The sequence below is a fragment of the Tetrao urogallus genome (assembly GCF_951394365.1).
Source record: "Tetrao urogallus genome assembly, chromosome: 3".
Classification (NCBI taxonomy): Eukaryota; Metazoa; Chordata; class Aves; order Galliformes; family Phasianidae; genus Tetrao; species Tetrao urogallus.
Window position 1 is genome coordinate 47,298,446 of NC_136815.1, and position 15,889 is coordinate 47,314,334.

The window sequence follows — 15,889 nt, forward strand, 5'->3', positions numbered from 1 at the left end:
GAGGGTACCTGCACTGGGCCAGTCTGGATGAGCCACTGGGCTGCACATAGGACTGCCCGTGGCATCACCACAGTCACCTCGAGCGGGACAGCAGGGCCACGCATGGAAGCAGAGCCCCACACCTCCCAGGTACGCACCGCCAACTTCCCACGCCTGCGTTTGCCCCACTCGAACTGGAGCCCCGCGCCCAAGGTTCCGGGGCAGCCATCCCCACGGGGCCCCTCTCCCAGCCGGTCCCCGGGGCTCCCCCTCGGGAAGGGGGAGCGGGGCCCCCGCTGACGGCGACCGGCGCCACGCGGGGCCGGCGTCCATCCCTCCGCCTCGGCGCTGCCGCGCTCCCCCTCGGCCGGGGAGAGGGGAACGGCGGGGGGCGGGCGGCGAGCGGGGCCGGCTGGGTCCGATCGGGCGGGGGTGGAGGGAGCGGCGCCGGGGCCGGAGGGGCGCGGAGCCACCGCGGAGGGCGGAAACAGGGTGGGGGGGATTTGCGTCAGTGAGGGAGCGGGCAGAGCGGCGGGGCAGGCGGACAGACGGACGGAGGGAGACGGCGAAGAGGGACTCGCCCCATGGAGCTGAGCCCCGGGCCCGCTGTGCCCTCGGGCTGGGCGCTGCCGCTGCTCCTGGCCTTGGGCGCCGGGCTCAGCCACGCCACCCCGCACCTGCGCTACTCCCGCCCGGGCTCCCGCAGCAAGTGAGTACCCGCGGGGCAGCGCCGTGCTCGGGCGGGGTGGTCGCACGGCTTGGGGGGCCGTTGCCGGCAGCGGGGTGAGCCGAGGCGGGCTGGGCTGCGGTGCCGGGACGTGCGGGGCCCCTCGCGCCTCTACCGCTGCCCGGCGCTGACGCCTCGTGTCTCTTCTGCCCTCAGGAACTGGTGCGCGTACATCGTGAACAAGAACGTCAGCTGCTCGGTGCTGGACGGGACCGAGAGCTACGTCCAGGCCCAGTACAAGTGCGCCTGGAACGAGTTTCCCTGCCGACCGACCCCGGTGTAAGTAGCCGAGGAGGAGGCGGTGTTAGGAGGGGAAGCACTCAGTTGTACGAAGTCTTCCTGAAGCCTAAGCACGATCCCGGCGGCACGGAGCTGCGATAGCCGTGCTCGGGCTGCACCCCAAAGCGAGCACAGCCCGGGCGAGACGGCCGTCCTTCTCCAGCCTGCGGTCCCCGAGCACGCCCCGAAGCCAGCGCTCTCTTTTATTGCAAACATAAGGCCGCTGGAACTAATTAGAGCCACATTGAATCTGTTGATGCGTTCACTGTGCGAACTGACCGGGATGGGGGAGCTGTGCTGGCACACCGCGCCGTGCTGCCTGCCCGGGCCCGCGGGCCGCTGCCACGGGCGTCTGGAGCCCAGCACCTGCTGGCTGCACACCTGTGTGCTGCTCCGGGTTGTACCGGGCTGTGTGCTGAGCACGGCAGGTCTGGGGCTGCTCTGCTCAGCCGGATCAGCGAGTAACAGCAAGGGAGAGCCAGGAATGTGAGCCAGTGTGTTTGCAGCTCCTCCATCAGTTGCCCGTCCAGCAAGGAGCACAGCCAATGCAGAGATTTGTGCAGAGCATGATGCAAAGTTGCTTGTTTGGTTTAGCTTCACGTGATTATTAAAAAGGGCAACAAAGCTGTGAAGGGTGTGGAGCGTTATGGGAAGCAGCTGAGGGGGCTGGGGTGGTTCAGTCAGGTGAAGAGGAGGCTTAGCAGTGACATTATTGCTCTCCACAGCTGCCTCAAAGGAGGTTGTGGCAGGGTGGAAGTTGACCTCTTCTCCCAGGTAACAGCAATAGGACGAGAGGGTATGGGAGTTGCACTGGGGGAGGGCCAGGTTGGACATTAGGGAAAATTTCTTCTCAGGAATAGTGATCAGGCAGAGGTTGCCCAGGGAGGTGGTGCAGTCACTGCCACTGGAGATGTTCATGAAGGAGGTAGATGTGGCCCTCAGGGATGTAGATGGTGAGTATGGTGAGAATGGGCTGATGGTTGGACATGATCTGAGAGGTCTTTTTCAAACTTCATGATTCTGTTATTAACCGTGAGCACACAGCAGCCTGCAGAGTGAGCATCACTTAGAGCTCAGCCTGCTGTGTTGAGGCTGTGTTGTCTCGCAGGTGGAGCAGGAAGTGGGGACAGCTGCACTGCTCTGTGGCTAATCTCTACCAAATTCCTTTCCTCAGTTTCCCCAGTGGAAGAGCAGCAGTATTTGCGTTCTTTTATTGGAAAATTGTACGTGATGAGTGCACTGTGAAAGTATCTCACCTTCTCCAGAAGTCATTGGGAAGACTCCCAAATTTTGGGGGGCTCAGGCTTACACTTGGACTGAGCTGATGGCAAGGATTCTTTTAGGACAAATAACTGTTTTTGATTTTGACATGTGGGTAACTGGTTTTAATCTGACATGAGAAAGTGAGGCCATGGCTGATACTGCTTGGTGCCTGGTGCTACTGGAGTGAACTGTGTATGATGATGGCACTGCCTTCCCGGGGCCTGGGACAATAGATGTTGGGCATTTGGCATTTGAATGCACTGCTTTTTGTTTGTTTGTTTGTTTAGAAAAATAGCTTTTCTCTTTTGGGATATACAAATACAGGAATTTGAGGCAAATAACAAAGGCAGCAGGCAGCCAAGTCACACTGCCTTGTGTAATTTCCCTTGTTTCTCTCTGGAGTATTGAACTGGCCACTTTGGACTTTTGATTGAGGCTGTGTAATGGAGCGTACACTCCATTGCACAGTCTCAGTAGTGGAGCTGTGGAGGAGTGAGGAAGGGTTACAGCTGAGCTCTGTGGACACATAAATCAGCAATCATGTAAGTAAGGAATTTCAGAGGTGGTAAATTAGCATTTTCTTAGACCATCTGCTAGTAGATGATGAAGAAAGCGCAAAGGCATCGCTTTTGGCTTGGGAAGTTCCTGAGCCACGAAGTGGTTGAACTGGTGGCAATTTTGGCGGGAGTCAGAAGGGGAAGCCCGGCTCCAGTTGGGGACCAAACTGGATGACCTTCAGAAGTCACATCCCCTTCCAGATTACACTGTAGTTCTAAGAAATTGCACTGCCTGTCCTTCAGCTTTTCCTACATGTCTGGAGATGGCTGCTGTCGGAGATGCAATATGTGGCTAAACAGACGTTTGTGCTTGCCTGCTGTGGCCAATCTCATGGAACTTTTCTGTTCTTTGAGAATGGAACTAAATACTTAATGTAAGCCTTTGTTTCCTGAATTTGACTTTCTGGTGAATGTAAATGTAGTTTTATTCATACCCCGAGTGGCAACTGCTACCTAATTCCTCATTCTTAACATAAAATGTTCTAAGTACCTGTTGTAGCAGCAGCCAGTGAACACGGAAAGCAGCTGGAATGTCCTTTAAGCAGATCCTATCAAAGTCTTGAAATCTTATTGTGTACAAAACGATCTTCTCATAGACAGTGACTTATTTTTCTGTCTGTTGCTGGTATGCTTGTTTTCTTAGCAGCAGAGTAAGAAAATAACTAATCCAATATGTTTGAAATACATTGTTCAAATCCTGCACACCACTGTGCCCAGGAATAACTTCCTTCAGGTGGAAAGTATTGTTTAACTGAGAAGGAATAGTGGTTTGAATAACAAAATGTATTTATATGTTTGCTAGCTCAGTGCCTAACTAGCAAATAGAATAGAACAGGAAAGAGCTATAAAAGAAACAAAGAAATGGCTGTGAGGATTTTTCTGGAGTTGTTCTCTTTTTTTTCCTTTATATGTGGGCATAGAGAAGTTAAAAATTAACTGAATAGTAGAGATTCATTAGAATAAACAACAGTCCCTGTGTAGTCTCCTTCAGATACTCTTGATTTATCTGAGACCTCATTCTGTTACAGATATGGGGTGCAGGGAGATCTGAATCAAACAAAGAATTTGACTGTATCAAAGATGTATGGGTTTTATTAGTACTTGAGCTGGGTTGGTTTTTGATCGGTCAGTGGATGAGTTGAAGAGCCCTTCTGGTGTTTCACTACAGCCTAGCTTTTGCATAGCAAGTACTTAAGTAGTTCTGTGCATTTAATGCGCTGTGAGTATTTCACTGCCTTAAGCATACAGTGTGCTCCTGAGTTCCAAGTGTTTTTCATGTATGGGAGTGTTAGGTGTTGCAGATATGAATTACAGTCATCAAACTTTTTGTTTCAGTACAAATAGAAAGCTCTTGTGATTAAGCCTAAAAATTATATACATGCATGAGCCCATTATGTCCATTCAAATATCATTCTACTCCTAAAATGTTAAGTGGAAACTCAGGAAATAATTAAATTTCATTGTTCAAATGTTTTATAGATATTTGGACTAAGTAATGTTTCCTTACTGAACAGTTAGGGGATGATTAAGGCGTCAGGGATAAATGTGAGTTAGTGTGGCTGCCTAAGAGATAGGAAGAGAGGGAGTATACAAAGAAGCAGCAGAAGTGCCCTTTGAAGTATGTTCCCTTTGAAGTTCGGGGACTCCTGATTTATTTTATTTAGAAGTGTGACTGGTGAAGGAGAGAGAACCTTTGTTATTAATGGGTCACAGGCTTGAAGGATACTAATATGAAAATATTAGTCTTGTTACGCACCAAAGAGAACTTTTATATTTGAAATTTAGCATTGTTTCATAAATAACTGATCTCTCCCCACTTACTGTGCTGCAAATTTCCTTTCCTGGCTTTCTTGTGAGTAGTTTAGAAACTTAATTAGCTTAAAAGCAAATTGTACAATCTCCTTGACTAGATTCTGTAAACTCTTGAGGGCTGTGAATCTGCTGTAATGCCCCATGGTAGAGGGGCTGGAGGAGCAGGGAGCCTGGGCAAGACTTTCAGGGACATGATTAGTGGGCAGTATCAGTGGTAGGTGGACAGTTGGGCTAGATGATCTTAGAGGTCTTTTCCAACCTTAATGATTCTCTGATTCTGTGTTGGACATTTCTCTGGTCAATGTAGATGCTTTGGCGTGATAGCCCAGCATTCTGGGGCAATTTTGCTTTCACTAGTAAAGTTAAATTGATAATAAGCCAGCCTGTGAGGTGAAAAAGGGGAGTACTTTCTGGTTTTTCATTGTTGCTCCAGAACTGGCAAGCAGGATGTCCCTGCCCGTGGAGAGCTGGAGAGTATGAGGCAGTAAATCAAACAGAAAAACTTAGACTGGGAGGAACCACTGGAGGTCACGTAATTGCCCCCGTGGCCCCCAGCTAACAGCAGAGCTAGCTTTAAAGTTGTCATGTTCCCAGGGACTTGAAGAAAGGATGTTTATCAGATCCCCCAATTCAGATAACAGTCCCCATTAATTCTGTGCATGTGCATGTAGATAAGTGTGTGCTCAAGTGAATAATGAGTCAGGTCACCTGTCTGTAGCTTGTGGGGAGTGGATTTCGTGATTTAGTGTGAGCATCTTATCTTAACGCTAACGATCAACATGTAATAAGCAACCCAATTACTGCAGTAGGTTGCACATGCTTATAAAACTGCCAAGAAAGTTATAAATGAATCAATAGCTAAATTAGCAAACCTTTCCAAATCTCTCGTTGAGCAATATTTTCCAACTTCTTGTATTAAATAACCTTAAACAAGCCTGCTCCCAAAGCAAAGTTCAGTCATTGCCAAGGGGAAGACTTAAGGCAAAAAGACCGAAGTAACTTTAGAGGCTGTTGCTGCTGGTTTTCTGTAACCATAAATGTCAGGATAGATGACTATACTGATTAGTTACACTCGGCTTTAAATAACCAATATACAACACTTATTAATAAAAATATTTTGAGAAGTGGAAATTTTCCTGCTGGCACACAGGATGTCAGACTTCCAGTTCAGTTCGGATGGCTGTGTTGATTTATCATTCTCTGGCAACCTCAGAGCGTCCTGGGTGGAGCACACCAGCCCTCGTCTAGGAACATATAGTAAATCCACATGTAGTTTTCAGTTCTTGAACAGTCCCAGTGTTGTTTTCTCTGAGAATGCTCACTTGATGAAAATGGAGCGGCATCAGAGCGCTCAGCACCGGGCAAATCAGACCTGAGACATACAAGTCAGTACAGGATCAGACGCTGTGCTTGCCTCTGGCTTCTAGCAGTGCATATCTCATCAGAAAAACTTTCAGGATGCACAAAAAGTTGAGGGCTATTTCATGTTTCCCCTTGAAATATCTAGAAAAGTCTTTAGGGATTTATTTTTTATTCCTCCTTAGGTATTTTGTATGCAGCAGAATTTCTTTGTACAGTCTCCAGCTAGCTGTCTGCATAGGGAGTTTAGCCTAAGGGATTCTGCATTGAAAACAGTAAGGAAACTTAAACAACTTCAGAGCATACTTCAGTTTCCTGGAGTGCTTGTTTGATAATCTTTGAGAGACTGCTGAGCATGGTGAACTTTCCTGGCAATCTCCCTGAGCTTGAAACTGTGCATCTCTACACACTCAGCGCAACAATGATTTTCTTCTCTGTGAATTGCACAGGGGATTTTAATTTCATGCATCATTCATAGTTTGTTGCTGTAATTCAGAAAGCCACACACTGTTCCTCAATTCACATTAATGTAAATAATTATACTCCTTTGTGTTCTTCTGGTTTGAGAAGTATATGACTTACAGGTCTGGGGCCTCTTCTGTTTCCAAAAATAACAGATTGTTAATTTTTGGGAGCTGCAGACCCACTTAAGGTCTATTTTGTCATAAATCACCCCCTGGAAAACAAAAACAAAAGAAAAAAAAAAAAAAGTAAGAAATATTTTGCATCATTAGAAAGTGAGCAGTTCGTGTTTTAGACATTGCTGATTATTCCTCCCCTCTTCCCACAGTTCTAAGGACATTTGACCTCCTTGCTTTCAGTTCTCATCTTTCCTCTCCCCTCCAGGTCATTTTGACCACTTTACTTGGTAAAGTATTAGCTCTCAAAGCAGGGCTGTGCTTTGTTCTGAAGGTTGTGATTTCAGCTAATCCCACAGGCTGGCTCTTGTGTTTATAACAACGTTGGTTATCCATTCTGTATATTCAATTTGTATGTTTTCTACTATTAGCAGTAGCTCACACTTAGAAATAAGCTTGTGTCTTGGACAGTGGAAGCAAAAGGGACACTGCTGGAGCTGTTGTTTCTCAGGGAGCTTTGTCAGAAGCAGTACTCCGCATTTTCACTTGGCCTTTGCACTGGTGTAAGGTGAGAAGCTTGGTCCCCACTGCAGGCAGGAGCAGGTGAAGGTGTTGTAAGCATGGGAGCTGTTGCTGCATCCCTTTCTGTTCTGTCACTATTGAACTTCTGCACAGTGCTGTTCTACAAAACTCTTTTGGGTTCTTGGGCTTTAATATCCCATTTTAGTTTGTTTTTCTTTTGTTTTGTTTTTGTAGAGTCGAAGAATCATTAGATTTGGAAGGGACCCTTAAAGGCCATCTTGTCCAACTCCCCTGCAATGAACAGGGGCCTCTGCAGCTGCATCAGGTTTTTAGTAGCTTATTGTTTGTCTATCAGCATGTGGTTGACTGGCATATGTTTATCTTGTGACAAAATAGAAGGAAGTAATCATGTAAGAAGTACAAATCTCAAGAACAAAGCTGTGCTTTAAGCAATACCTACAAGTTCCTTAAATGCATCTTATATATTTGTTTCTCTGTTCGTAGATGATGCCTGCCTAGCTTTCAGAGGTAATAATTCAGTAACATTAAGAATATTAAAATCTACACCTGAAACTTAGTTTTTCATCATTTTTTACTAGAGTTTAGTGGTCAGCATATTAAAAATAAAATCCTTGATGACTGACATATATTCCAATCTCTGTCTCTCCATGTATATATACATGCATACCTCACTGTGAGACCTATCTCACTGAAAGACCTCTTTTGCCCCTCTTATGTTTAAAAAACAAAAAAATAAAAAATAAAAAAAATCTGGTAAAATTGTAAAATTATTTTGGATACATTGAATCAATGCTCAGCACAAAAGAGAACCATGTGAAAGATTAGGTTGTAGTGAGCTGATTTTGGTAGGGTGGTTCTGTGATCCTTTGCTGTCACCAATAGATGATGGGACAGTATTCTTTAGAGGTAAAAGAAAGCAACTTTTGTCTATTTGTCCTAAAGTGCTGATGTGCTGGGAATAGAATGGGAAGGAGGGATCTTGGAAAGCAAAACTGACCGCTAAAGTAAAAAAGCAAGGGTAAAGATGAGACTTTCATAAATCTGTAAGAAATAACTTAGTGTCTCTAAATGCCAGATCAAAATCAATAACCATTTTTGGGTTTATTAGGATTCTTTTTAAATAGATTTTTAGCACCTTGACTTTTAAGTTAATCTGCTCCTGTCAGAACGTCTTTCCACCAGTTGCTCTAAATGCCTTAGGACAAATTCCAAGTAAAGACATATTCTTCTTGAATTAAGCTCATCTGTGGGCTAGGGCTGAAGATAGCTGCCACTGCTGCTGTGTAGATTAGCAGCTGCCAGTGCTGCAAGATTATAAATGAGCAAAATGCAGAGATGGGATTCAGCTTATCCTAACTTCACTTCTTTGCCCTACAGAGATATACATATGAGTATGGAAATTTAGATATCTACAGTTACAGTGACTCAAGTGCAGGTCAGTAGTGTCCAGCATGCTTTTTGGTTAATCATATGAAAATAGGACTTAGGATGGGATGCTGTCCTGTTTAGACTCAGCTGGCTGTTCTGTTCCCTTAGTGGCACATGTGGTTCGTGCCAATCCATACACTGTAGGCAGCTGAAGTTAGGCGTCCTGAATCTCACTGTTAGTGACAATGACAAAACGTCTGCTTGGTTTCACTGGAGCTGGAATTTCTGCCACCTTTTGTAGGGGCTACAAGTAGGTCTAGACAGTTGGGAAATAGAAGACGCTGGGCTAACTACTACTAGCTCAGTAGCTGTGTGGGAGGAATGGACAACTTAGGTATATTTTCAGCCGAAGCCCCTTCAGCCTGCGAAATAAAAAAAAGTACTTTTCCAAAATGAGATTGCATTTCACTTTATCTTATAGGTAAGTGATGTGTGAGGAGGAGTTGTATGCTACTCCATTGAAGTATATTGGAGATTTGGATGACTGGGATGAGCCAGAGCATACTAGATCATTTAGAAAAAGTGGATCTACATTCAGTGAAAGCATTAAGTAATGAAGATTAGCTATCTTATATTCAATAAGACCACGATTTGCAGGCCTCTGAAGTTATGGGACCTGTTCCAATGGCTACAGAATTCTGGACTGACCTTGAAGTTTTGTGCTCAGAATAAACATTTTATACACTGCTTATGTAGAAACATGCTGATTCTACAGTCCCTTGCTCACAGTGAGGATGTGGTGGCAGTTATCTCCTTGCATTTCCCTAAAGATTGAATGTTAATATCTAGTTACAGAACTGAGCCATATGTTTTCCCACCAGTTCCGTCCAAATGTTTCTGATTTGTTTTATCGCTTTTAGGTGACATTCCAAATATCAGTGCTAACTGCTTCCTTCTGTGGTTTAGCACCATGAGAAAATTATAGCTCATTCCATAGTCAAAACGTCTAGCTTTTGAAGCAAACATGTATTTTTAATTAAAGCGTTTTCCTAAGAAAATACTTTCCTCTCAAAGAGGAAGAGACACTGAACATTACTGCTGCACTGTACTACTTCAGTTCAGCTATGAGATATTTAGTTATTAAAAATGGAGACATACATTACTGTTCTGAATGTGTTGTCTCATTTGATCAACGTGTTGAATTCATGGTGAAGGTAGTAGGCACTAGTTGCTAAAACTCTGTCATGGAAAGAGTCCTAAAAACCCAGCTGTTCTTATTTTCTTTCTTACAGGGAAAAATGAGACTGTTGAAATCACTCTGTTCATGCTTTCTAAAAGAATGACCTCATTAATATTATTTGACTTAATTCAACAAAAGGATATGATCGTCGTCTTTAGCTGAGGGTCCTCATGGGTGGGTTACTGAGGTACAATAAATGCTGGTGGTACAAGTTTTAATCATATAATAAAAACATTGCCATCTGTGAGACACTTGTAAAAATAATTGTGACTATTAATGCTTACTTGAATAGCAGAAATCAACTGGAGGAAGACTTAATGTGTTATTAAGTCTTATTAAGTTGTGTTCCAATATTTGCAGGCATTAAAGTGAGGCCAGAGTTCTTTAACAGACTTGAGGAACTTTTCTGAATCTGTTTGACTAAACTGCTTCCTTATGTAACTGTGTAGAGATTCACATCTATGAGATAAAATATGGGTATAAAATATTGTTAAAAGCTGTCCAGTTGTGTAGAGAAGCAACATTATATTGACGTTGTCTCTTTTCCTGTTCCGAGTATGTTTCGTATGCCCTGATATGAATATAAGTGAGCAATTTGATTGAAAGTACTGCAAATATAAATACAGACTTATTCAGTAGCTCCCGATCCTATGTCATTAAGTATGTAGAACTGCAAATTACTTTTTGGATGTTCTCTCTACCAGAAAGTTATGTTTTGCTTTTGTTCTGTCAGAACCGTTTCCAAGAATATAATTGTGTTTGGTGCTATTACACTGTTAAATGCTGGCACAGCCCTGGAAGTCTGTGGCTCCCCAACTGAAATCCACTCTGTGGGCAAAGTTCTGGCTTTAAAAACCTCTTTTAAAAAGTTGTATAATTTGCCCATATGAAAAATATTAAGCATGATTCCTTTAGATTTTTTTCTGTGTTGTTCTTTTGTATGTGATAGTGTCTTGTAATTTACTTTTAGCTGAATATTGAGGTCATCTGAAGGTGGCTGCATTGATGAACATGACAGTAGAGGAAGTATGCATAAACTTGTCTGAGCTCTGATTGAAGTGACAGAAATGGTACAAGGAAAATTGTATAATTTGAGTAATCAAATACGTATTTTGCACTACAGTTGTTCTTATTCCTTTTACAGAATTGTTTTTAGCTATAAAACATTATATATATATTATATATATATAAAACATATAGTGTAAACATTCTCTACGGAAAGAAATAGGGAAATGCAACTTGGTGGTGTCTGAAGACGGTCAAAATAGTTGGATTTACAGGAGGGATTTTGGACCTGAAAGTGTGGGAAGGAACACACACAGAGCTGTGAGCAGTTAAGTGCTTTATGGAAATAAGAGCAAAGTATGTACTACCATTTCCGGCATAGGAAAATTGATCTGGATTTTGAGTTTGTACTTCAGTAATGTGGTGCTTGTGTGAGAGATGGTAATGGCTCTTCAACCACTTCAAACCCCTAAAGCGTCTAGCTAATCCTGACACTTCTCTGCCTCTAGCAGCTGGTTCAAAGGGAGGGAGTTGTACCCAAACTCCCCAAGTGAGATGTGGTTTAACATTCAGATAAGCAAGAAGGAAAAGGAAGTTCATGGGTGGCTGGGATGTTGTCCTTTCCAGTGGTGCCCTCTACGCTGCATTCATCTATTTAATTTTTAAGCACTTGACCTTGAGATGTCTGCACTTTACATCTGTAAACAGCATTCAGCAGACGTTTTCATGAATGCAGTAAAAGAAACTATGAGCTTGAAACCAGCCCACAGCTGTTTCATGTATGCTATTGCAAAGGTAAAGAAAAAAAGAAAAAAAAAGACTGGAAACTCACTTGGAGTTAATGTTCACCAAGTCAGAATCAGAAAACCTGATAACCACAGCAGACCACCGTAGCTGGGAGTGGCTGACAGATTTACAGCCAGACCCACCCTTGCCTTTCTGTTAAGAGAAAAGAGAATCCAGTATGGCTTGTCAGACTGACTACTGTTTGGCCCCAAAACAGTTGTGAAAAGAGGACAATGTCTTTGGTCAAAGTAACTTTTTGCCCTTTAATAAAAGGTTAAAGGGTAGATAATGGCAGAACAAGGGGAAATGTTTTTAAGTTGAAGGTGGGAAGATGAAGGTTGGATATCATGGGGAATCTCTTTACCAAGAGAGTGGTGAGGTGCTGGAACAGGTTGCCCAGAGAGGCTGTGGATACCCCATCCATGGAGGTGTGCAAAGCCAGGTTGGATGGGGCCCTGGGCAGCCTGGTCTAGTATTAAATGGGGAGGTTGGCGGCCCTGCATGTGGCAGGAGGGTTGAAGATTCATGATCTTTGAGGTCCCTGGCCATTCCATGATGCTGTGATTATAGATGAAGTGGTAACGCAAAAGAGCACCAAGTATTTCCTCTGTGCAAAAATCAGAATATATTGTTGCAGAACTGGAGAAGAAACAAATTAGTATTTAACACTTTGAACTCCCCCACCCCAAATTTGTGAAGCAGCTCACCAAAAAGCACACAGCAAATGGCTATCAGATGTAGGACATATTAAAATTACGTCTGTGAAGTGGGAGATGTTGCATAAAAATATATATATATATATATATATATATATATATTTCTTTAATTATATACAAATGTGGCAGGAAAAGTCATGGAGATTGACAGTTAAACTCTGTTACGTTCAATACAAACTGCTTCATAGTTGGCGCAATACTTTCCATCTGATAGCTAGCAACTGATTACTTTGAGACAAAAAGGGAGTTTGCATACTAATACAAGAAAACATTTAATGAAACATGGAGTCCATTCTTTGTGATAACACAGCTGTTTCTGGTTTGCACTGTATTCTCTGTGTCCTAAAAGACATCCTGTATGAATGAAATCTGTTGGAGAGCTCTTGTTGAGCCCTTTGCTGCTGCCTTTTGTTTCTTGTATAGCATTACTACTCTAAGGGCACCTCAGTTGGGAAGCATGTCTGTCTTTAATGGAAGCAAACTGAAATAGTCTTCAAAAAACAAGACCTAAAAACTGTAGGCACTATACAATTAGTTTTATTCACAGAAAGGAATTGGTATGAGGAACTGGGACAACTTTTCGTTTATGTTGAAGAATGTGTTCCTGGTATACCACTCCTGTTGTATTTATTTTCCTCATTTAGTCCGTATTTATTCCATATTCTTTCTTTATTACATATTTACTTTTATCAATCCAAATAAGCTATTCCTTAAGTTGATGCAGTTTTTATAAAAGAAAACGGCTTCTGAAATTTGGCTTGGGGGGATTCTATATTATACGTGCATAAGGAAAACTATGAAAATAGTCTTGGTTAAAGAAAGTTGTACAGTTAGAAGCAGTTTGCTATTTAATAACTTTTGAGCAAATAATTAGGGATCCTTGAAGTTGTGTGCACGTAACGTGCAGAGGTTTGTCTGCAAGACCCTCTTGAGCTTAACTGGAACAATGAAGTGAGGAAGAGTTGCTTCCTTCACTGGCCCTTGCCTTTCTTCCAGCTCCTTCTTTCATGTCCTTATCTGACTCATGCTTTCAGTGTTTTGTCTTTTCCTGGAATAGTTCTTCCTGACTTTAACTGCTCTGTACACACAGATTATGAGGAATGTTTAAGTGGTGACTATGGAGAGACAAAGCTGGCAGAAACATTTTGTGATATCATGTTACTGCTGGAGGAGCCTCATGGGTTGGTTTGTGATGACAAGTAGTTAGAGGAGAAAAGTTTTGAATTTATAGAGTAATCCATACTCTGGCAGTCACTGTTACTCTCAGCAGTGTCTGGTGGATGACCCTTCCCCCAGCACATTATCCCACTTGCTCTGGCCATGCTTGCTCTCCCTGAACTGGCCTTGGTTAAGTGCAGGTAACTTTAAAACCTGGACAAAAACATTTGTTCGTTTGGTGTTCCAAGAAGAAAATGAAGTACATATGAAATGATTTTAAAGGGAAAACAGTCTTGATTTTAGGTTTGATCTGGATAACAGATGAGATTACAAATAATTTAAAATACTCTCTGTTTTGGCAGATACCGAACAAGTTTCAGACCTCGCTACACGGTTGCATATAAGACTGTGACAGAGCTAGAATGGAGATGCTGTCCTGGGTACAAAGGAGAAGACTGCAGAGAAGGGCCATCGGAACAGCCTAGGGCAGCTCGTCGGCCCACAACACCAGCAAAAGCTATTGTGAAGAAAGGCTTGGGTAACTTTTTCTTTCAGTTTTGGTATGCATGATCATGTCTGGTTTCTTGCTTTTGTCCTCTTAATAATCATGATGGTTTTGATTAAACCCAACTGCTGGCAGGTACAGGATCCGTATGGAAGATACTGTGTGGCGGGAAAATAATAGCCAGGCAACAGTAATCTTAATACAGAGAATTTCCTGAAGAACAACGGAGGGATGGGTGTGGAACACTGGCCAATAAATGCCAGCTGTCTGCTCATGATTCAGGGAAATATTAAGGTCTTTTTCTTTTTTTTTTTTCTTTCTAGTAGTATGAAGAGATTTTGTGTTTGTTTGTTTCTTCAGTCTTTGGAAAGAAAGATATATTTGAGAGGAGCTGCTATTAAAACAAAAAAGAACGTACTAATTTTAATACTAGGAAATTCTTCCTAGCAGTTTCACAGTGCTTCGTTTGTTCAAGGGTTTGAGCAGATTTTACAGATTAATACTAGATGACTTACCTTAAGTAATGGTAAGGGAATAATAAGCCTCAAATGCTGAAAAAACACCTTAAAGAATGAATGATGTTCGTATGAGATACTGTATTCTTAAAGGGTAAGAGGAGTGTTCTTACTGTAGTATTATGACTTTTACCATTAAGAAAAGATGATGATGTTTCCTTCCAAAGGGCTTTTTCACAGCATCACAGGAGATTAATGTCACATATAGCACTTAGTCAGATTTCCAGTGGCTTTTTTAATGCAGTTGAATGAAGTGGTTTGAATACATGGCTTTAAATTATTCCTATCGATTATATACATTCTTTAAAAATAAGGCTTTTAAATATTTTAGTAGCCCACCTAAAATATTACTTCCAAAGGTGTTGCACAAAGGTTGATAATAAAACACAGCAATCTCTTTAGTAACTTGTATGCTGCTTATATAGAGAGATTTTCTTTCTGCTCCTACAAAAAATCCCCAAAAAACTGTTTCCATGAAAACATGGACCAATGTATATGTAGTAGCTACACTCCATATGTTCATACTTCTTCAGTATTAAATTGGCCACCATGCCAGTCTTGAATATCCTTTGTGCTGTCTTTAAGCTGAAATCCAGCTTAAAACTAAGAATAATTCCAATCTTGTGGCTTTCAGCACCTATCTTAATGTTGTCTTACCTTGTAGCTTGGAACCAGTGCTAGGATTCTTTAGTCTGAAAATTAAACTGTTAACAATTCCTGAGCACAACATAGACACAATTTGACAGGAGACTTTTCTTGTTCTTAGCTGTTTACTTGTCATCTGAAAGAACTCTTCTGATGCTAAGAATTCGTGTATCTGTTTTCCATAATAAAGTATATTTTCTCCTTCACTTCTGCTTCTTAACTTCATTTTACTTGTACTTGTTCCTGTAACGGAATGCCTTAACTGTGCAAAGGTCTTTGAATTTTGAATTATAGGAAGGATATAGTGCAAAATCAGAATTGGGACTATGGATGCTGTTGTTATAGAGTTTGCTTCTTAGTGCATAATGGCAAAGGGGTATGTAAATAATAGTCTGCTTGTACTTTTTTATTGAAAGTGCGTAGTGCTAGTGTTAGTTTAGTTTTGGATACGCAGAGATTATGCGTTGTTTACTATTTAAATATGTATCAAGTTAGGGTTAGGGTTGCATAATTTTGCAATGAGTGTGATAACAAGAGTGAAGAACTCTATCCAGTAATATGCATTTGAACTCAAACTCAGCAAAATACTGGAGCACAAAGCCTCTTCATGCACATAGGTTGTTGCTACTCAAATCTTCAATGGAAATTTAAGAGTGGCACACGCTAAGTTATTGCTACAGAGAATACCATTGTTCTAAGAGAATTGTGTCTTCACATATAAAAATCTGTAATGTTTTATTAGTGATTTTCTGCTTGCTAATTTATTTAACAATTAGTATCATGGCAGGAATTGGTCAATGTTATAAAACTTCTAGTTTGAAAATATTTGTTAGGATTTTAATACTAAACTACTG

General features: G+C 42.2%; 1 protein-coding gene across 1 annotated transcript in view; it reads left to right on the top strand.

The window, feature by feature from the left end:
- Nucleotides 1-563: 563 nt before the first annotated feature.
- The window catches only part of EMILIN2 (elastin microfibril interfacer 2), a gene marked incomplete at both ends in the record, with an annotated part of 29,777 nt that continues 14,451 nt past the window's right edge, over nt 564-15,889 (top strand). The window contains 3 exons of the mRNA XM_079533497.1: nt 564-688; nt 863-985; nt 13,733-13,908. Of these exons, the coding sequence (XP_079389623.1) occupies nt 564-688; nt 863-985; nt 13,733-13,908 (424 nt within the window). The remainder of the gene's footprint in view (nt 689-862; nt 986-13,732; nt 13,909-15,889) is intronic.